The sequence below is a fragment of the Salarias fasciatus genome, chromosome 4 (assembly GCF_902148845.1).
Source record: "Salarias fasciatus chromosome 4, fSalaFa1.1, whole genome shotgun sequence".
Classification (NCBI taxonomy): domain Eukaryota; kingdom Metazoa; phylum Chordata; class Actinopteri; order Blenniiformes; family Blenniidae; genus Salarias; species Salarias fasciatus.
The window spans coordinates 6,634,419-6,640,093 of NC_043748.1; the positions used below are offsets into that span (position 1 = coordinate 6,634,419).

Sequence of the window (5,675 nt, forward strand, 5' to 3'; positions counted from 1 at the left end):
GGGGCTGCAGCGCTTTGTGCGTTATGCTTCATGACCACTGAGATCCCACACAGTAAACAAATGGAAACGATTCTGATGTGATCCCGGGATACCGCGGAATATTCTGCTCCTCATCCAGCGGCCGGGCGCTGTTGATGTGGAGGAGATGCTGATAAGAGCGGCTTCCTCTCAATCCCTTCTCCTCCATCCAAGCGCCTCCTGCAGTAAATACAAAGTGCCCCCCTGTGACCCCCGCGGTGATAAATAATCCTTGAGGTTAACTACGTCTCAAATGGAGCAGTGAGGCCATTATAGGCCTCCGGAGTTTTCTTGACATTCACAATATGTTATCTGTACGCCGGGGGACTTTTAGCAGGGAAGCGTTCGCCCGCCTCCCGCCCCTGTCTCCTGCAGTCCTCTCTGCAGGCTCAGCAGCCGGAACGAGACGTTCCCCAGAATGCACAGACGTGGCGTTGCATGCGACACGCCGAGTATGCAAATGCTCAGCATATTGCACATTTGCTTGTGTGTGTGTGCACATAAAGGAGGAGATGATAATAACCCCGTGGTTTAGGTTGTGGTGTAGCGTTAAGTGCTTTTGTCTGAAAATAGAACATTCCTTGTTAATTCAAGATGGCACTCCTTATATGTGGAGTTTGCATGTTCTACCCATGCATGATTAATTTTTCTGTGGTAACTCTGGCTTCCTCCAACAAAAAAAAAAAACTCCACACACCTTAATAAGGAATCGTATCTGCCATTCAAAAGGCAAATACTTTTGCTTTTTTGTAGCATGCAACACAATCATTCCCACCTCTGACAGAGATCTGTGCTTTAAACAGGAAGTGGACTGAAACTACAAACTGCAGGGTGAGGCAGGTTTTCTGGAAAAATCAATGATTGAATGAATGAAAGACTACAAACGTGTTTCAGTCACCATCTAGTGGACATACAGAAGCCCTGCTCTCTTCTGTCTGTCATGATTAAACTGCTTTATGGAAGCTATTCAGCGGTGAGAACTTGCAGTGGAACTGAACGGTCAGGTGAAGGAGTCTGGAGAAATGATTGAGGGTAACTGAAGATTTCTGAGGCCCCTGATTGAAATATAATTTTTTGTTTGCTTTTGCTCCACAGCTGAAGTTCCTGGACCACATGTTGTTGTGTTCTTCTTTCATTTATTCTCAATTACAGGAATACAGTGCCAGGTCTCCAGCTATTGACAAACAAGTCCTCAGACTGCTGACAGGTGGCGCTACAGCCCCTCTCAGTTTGTTTGATTGCTACAGTAAAGGATGGAGACTCAATTAAAACTGCAGTTAAAGCTCATCGGTCAGTTTTCCTGCGGAACCATTGAGGTGAAAAGTAACTGTGTGCATAAAATGTCACTCTTCCAATTGGTTTATACACACAAGTGTTTGTCACAGATTATCCAGATGTGGAGCCAAATAACAGACACATCCAGACATATAATATGAAGACATGAGTATGCCTCCAAAGCACCACCCTCCACCCCAGGTTAGATTAGAGCTCCATCATGGGGTACAAGTGAAGCATTACAGATACAGAATACTATCCACCTTCTGAGGCCTTGATACGCCCTGCACAGAGAAAACACCACCAACATTCCCACAATACAGGAAATTATCCTCAAACACGTTTTTTTTTTGGAGTGTCGAGAGAAAACCCCCCACAGGCAGCAGTACAACATGTGCAGTGTCCACTGTGAGGGAGAGGGTTCAACACTGGCTGCAATTTAGAGCGTGGAAAATGAATCAAAAGTTTATATTTCTATTTTTTCCAACTCATTTTGCATGCACATTCACAATGAATTACAGTAGAACTGAAAAGTAAATGATTTCATCTGTCATTTTTACAGTCACAATATATATTTTAGTATTTTTGCAATGTTACTGGTCTGTGCTTACAGAAACATGAAATACATATGAATATTTGTGGATGTATAATTACGTTTTCATGATCTGTATGCTAAAATATTTTTTAAAAAATGTTCAGTAGTTTAGTTTATGTGCAAGTCTGCTTGATATGAAAGCTTTAAAGTTTAATGCATTTCCATGTGACGAAAAGCAACCAGACCAACAAACTTATTTCAAAAGTTTTATTTTGAATACTGACAAAAAAATGCAACTTAGGTTTGTACAAAGCAAATTAATCACAGGACATGACACACAACACAAAGTGGGCTATACATTTCAAAACTAGTAAGATAAAAAAAAAAAAGCACCATTTTCAAAAACTAGATTACAAAATGCAAAACATTTTTCTTCTGGTATATCAAGTAAGAAAAGAAGAACTTCATGAGTTTATAAAAACATTTTTCTGATTATTTTTTTTGGCTTATTTCCTTCGAGAACACACTTTTTTTTTAAGTAAGGCACATTTTGTATTTTTGTTTTTTTTTTGGAAAAAAAAAGGACGATTTTTAGAAAAGCTTGATACTCTGGCAGTTGAAGCGACATCTCTTTGGCACAGCTGCATGGTTTTTGTGAGAGACACGAACTCCATCACGTAGAATGAGCATGACAATGTTAACTCGACAACACTATGTACACAATGTATGTAAAAATGTTATAAATATGTCTAAAAACCACAGACACTATGTACATCTTTGTACTGGAGTAAGGCAGGAGTGTTCCAAACGGTGAAAAGTCGGTTTCTGCCGGCGCGCAGCAAACGTTTACGAGTCGCCAACACTTCTGGAAACACGCTGTGGTGTTATTTTCTGACCGGGGAGAGAAAAGAAACGGTCTTTCATTATAAGTGACGAACTGAACAGGTGGGGTGTTTTCAGAGTAATGAATATTGCAATACAGCAAAAAGAGAATCTGATTGTTGTCGTTTAGTGTTTCCGTGTGTGTTGTGTGACGCGTGCACATCTGCTGTGTAGTTGTGGTGTCAGTCTCTGGTCTGTGGGCAGTAGGCACAGTGCGATGTTGCGTCTGAGAGGGGTTTCCCATCGCTCCCTCCCGGTCCCTCTCATTCCTTCTTCCTCAGGACGATGTAGATGAGGCCGCTGATGAGGCAGAGGGGGAAGGCCACCCAGGCCAGCACGTAGGCGTAGCCGAACTGCGTGATGGACGGGTCGTCCGGGCTCATCACGGTGTAGATGATCGCCCCGCACATCACGAACACGCCTGAAAAACAAAAAAAAAAGAAAGAGAGTGTGTCATGACCCCGGCGACCCCACCCGTCTCAGGGCGGAGTCGCACTCACTGGCCAGGATCTGGAAGATGGCGGTGAAGAAGAAGCGTCCGCCCTTGACCAGTCTGAACAGCTGGTACAGGAAGGCGACGAGGGAGAAGAAGCAGAAGAGCACGGACAGGATCATCAGGGCCTGCACCGCCTGGATCCAGTCTGGAAGGCGAACAGAGGGGTTGAAGAGCGTGAATTTCAAACTCATCTTTCAAACACCTGCAGCAGAGTTCAAACCAAACCTTCATTGCTGGCTTGCGAGCAGTGGTAGCCCACAGAACTGGTCTTGCAGTTGTACCACAAATCTGTGGCCCTGTCCACACCGACAGACCAGGCCTGATAAACACAGCAGCACAGAGAACCATCAGTCACCCTGCCGAGCTTTCCAGAAGTCCTCCAGCATCAGGAGTAACGGTGTGCTCGGCTAGTGGAGACTCACGCTGGCTGCTGTTGACACGATGAGAAGGATGAGGATGATCAAGTGCAAGATAAGCACTCCGAGCAGGATGAGCAGCATTTTTCAAGTAGATCTACGAAGACAGAAAAATGATTAAAAGTCAGTCGGACACGGATCGACCGCGGTCGGATTCGCGTCCGGACGCCAGGCGGCGCTGTCCCCCCACTTCTCCGTCGACCGCAATGTTTACTTCAATGTGAAAGTGTCCCCTTACACATTCAAACATGAAAAAGAAAGAAGGAAGAGACTCTCGGATCGGCCAGGCCGTTAAAGGTCTCAGTTAAAAAAAGTCTGTCCGCGATCAACAAACAAACTGGATTTCAAAGTTAATCCGCCGGATTAGATTCTTAAAACTGGTTTAAAAATGTGTATTTATTTACTCGTTGATCCAAGCAACGCTTAGTCAGCAAACCAAGGGCGAAAGTTGAAAGAAAAGCAACTGCAGACCCGAGTAATGAGGATTGATCGGTGAACAATCGCTGCTGCTTGGAGAGTTTATAAACTCGATCCATCTGCGTAAAAAAGCGCATTCCAGCGAAGTGCCGCCATGCGTGCGTCTCAAACTTTACTCTAGTTCCAGCTAGTAAAACCATAAACAGAGACAGACCTGCGGGTCTGATAAGTTTCAACAGCGAACTCTGAGCTCAAAGTCTCATTTTAGCCACATAAAAGTCCCAAATCCAAACTGTTGGAAGTCCAGCGGAGGAGTCCTGTTGTATGGAAGAGGGAGGGGGAAAAAAGGTAAAGGGAAAAAAAAAAGACTTCACTGAATAGAAAGTAAAAGAAAAACTCCAAAAACATAAAGTCCAAACTTACAAGAAGGCAAAGCAAAAAGGTTTGTTTCCGTGAAAAGGGCGTGCTGGAGTGAGGAGTTCGTCAAAGTACCGGAGTTCTTCTGCGCCTCGCGACTCTTTTCTCTGTGGCTACTATTCCAGATGTGGCTCAGCTCACACACCCCAGCCAGTGTGTGTGTGTGTGTGTGTGTGTGTGTGTGTGTGACTGAGAACACCGCCCTGCAGGCCCTGCACGTCACCAGCCCCGCGCCTCTCCTTCTCTTTTTTTCACCCTCTTCTATTCATCTTTTATTTTTTTGGAGCCTGTCATCTGGGTTGTAAAGCAGTGGTACAGAACATCCTATAGCTTTATTCTTCAACACGCAAAGTCTCACAAAGACACCAGAAGTGGTGGCTGGCTCGGCATTTGGCATGAAAAACATAAAAAAATAAAAATAAACAAATAAAAATGACTGATCTCCATCCATCCATCCAACTTTTTTTTTGTGTGTGTTTAGCGTTTTTTAACTGGTTGACCTTTAACTTTAAGGACATTGAGGATGAGCAGAGCGACTCTGCTGACCCCCGATGACTGACTCTACTCAAATATGCACATCAAGCTTCAATAAAACACTCACATCCAGCAGTGATTGCATATGTGTGTGTGTGTGTGTGTGTGTGTGTGTGTGTGTGTGTGGGGACCGGCCCTCCAGAGGCCCCGCGGTATGCCCAGAATGTTTGTGTGTGTGAAGCAGGCCTCTAGTTTACTCCAGCGTCTGCGAGGAGAAGGGAGAGCCTGTCCAGAGGGAGTACAGCACGGCGCGGTGTTTCATTGATGGAACAGCTCAGATCCACACACACACACACACAAACACACACACACACACGCGAGATTCAAGGATGAGTGGCATGAGATTGCCAGCCGCCCGCCCGCCATGGTTCTGCATCGCTCGCTGTGCTGTTTGTGGTTTCAGGCCATTTCCTCCCAGTGAAGAACTTGTAAACCAGCCCGGGTTTGAAACGACTGCAGTGACAGAACAACAAGCGCACACACACACACACACACACACACACACACACACACACTCACACACACTGTTGTTGTGTTTTTGTGAGAGCCAACTGGTCCAAGTGTGATGGTAATCAGCTGCTTTGGTCAGTGCCTCTCTCTCTCTCCTCTCTCTCCCTCGCCGTTTTTGGCTCATCAGGTGGATTCCTGTGGTCTGTGTTTGTAAATAGGCACAGGGATGAACCGT

The 5,675-nt window shown here is 45.2% G+C and overlaps 1 protein-coding gene across 1 annotated transcript; it reads right to left on the bottom strand.

The window, feature by feature from the left end:
- Positions 1-2,081: 2,081 nt before the first annotated feature.
- LOC115387199 (peripheral myelin protein 22-like) lies at positions 2,082-4,623 on the bottom strand. Its single transcript, XM_030089813.1, has 5 exons — positions 4,463-4,623; positions 3,629-3,719; positions 3,432-3,525; positions 3,211-3,351; positions 2,082-3,131 (listed from the first exon to the last, which is right to left on the bottom strand). The coding sequence occupies exons 2-5, from the start codon at positions 3,704-3,706 to the stop codon at positions 2,974-2,976; spliced, it is 471 nt and encodes a 156-aa protein (XP_029945673.1). The 5' UTR covers positions 3,707-3,719; positions 4,463-4,623; the 3' UTR covers positions 2,082-2,973.
- Positions 4,624-5,675: the final 1,052 nt, after the last annotated feature.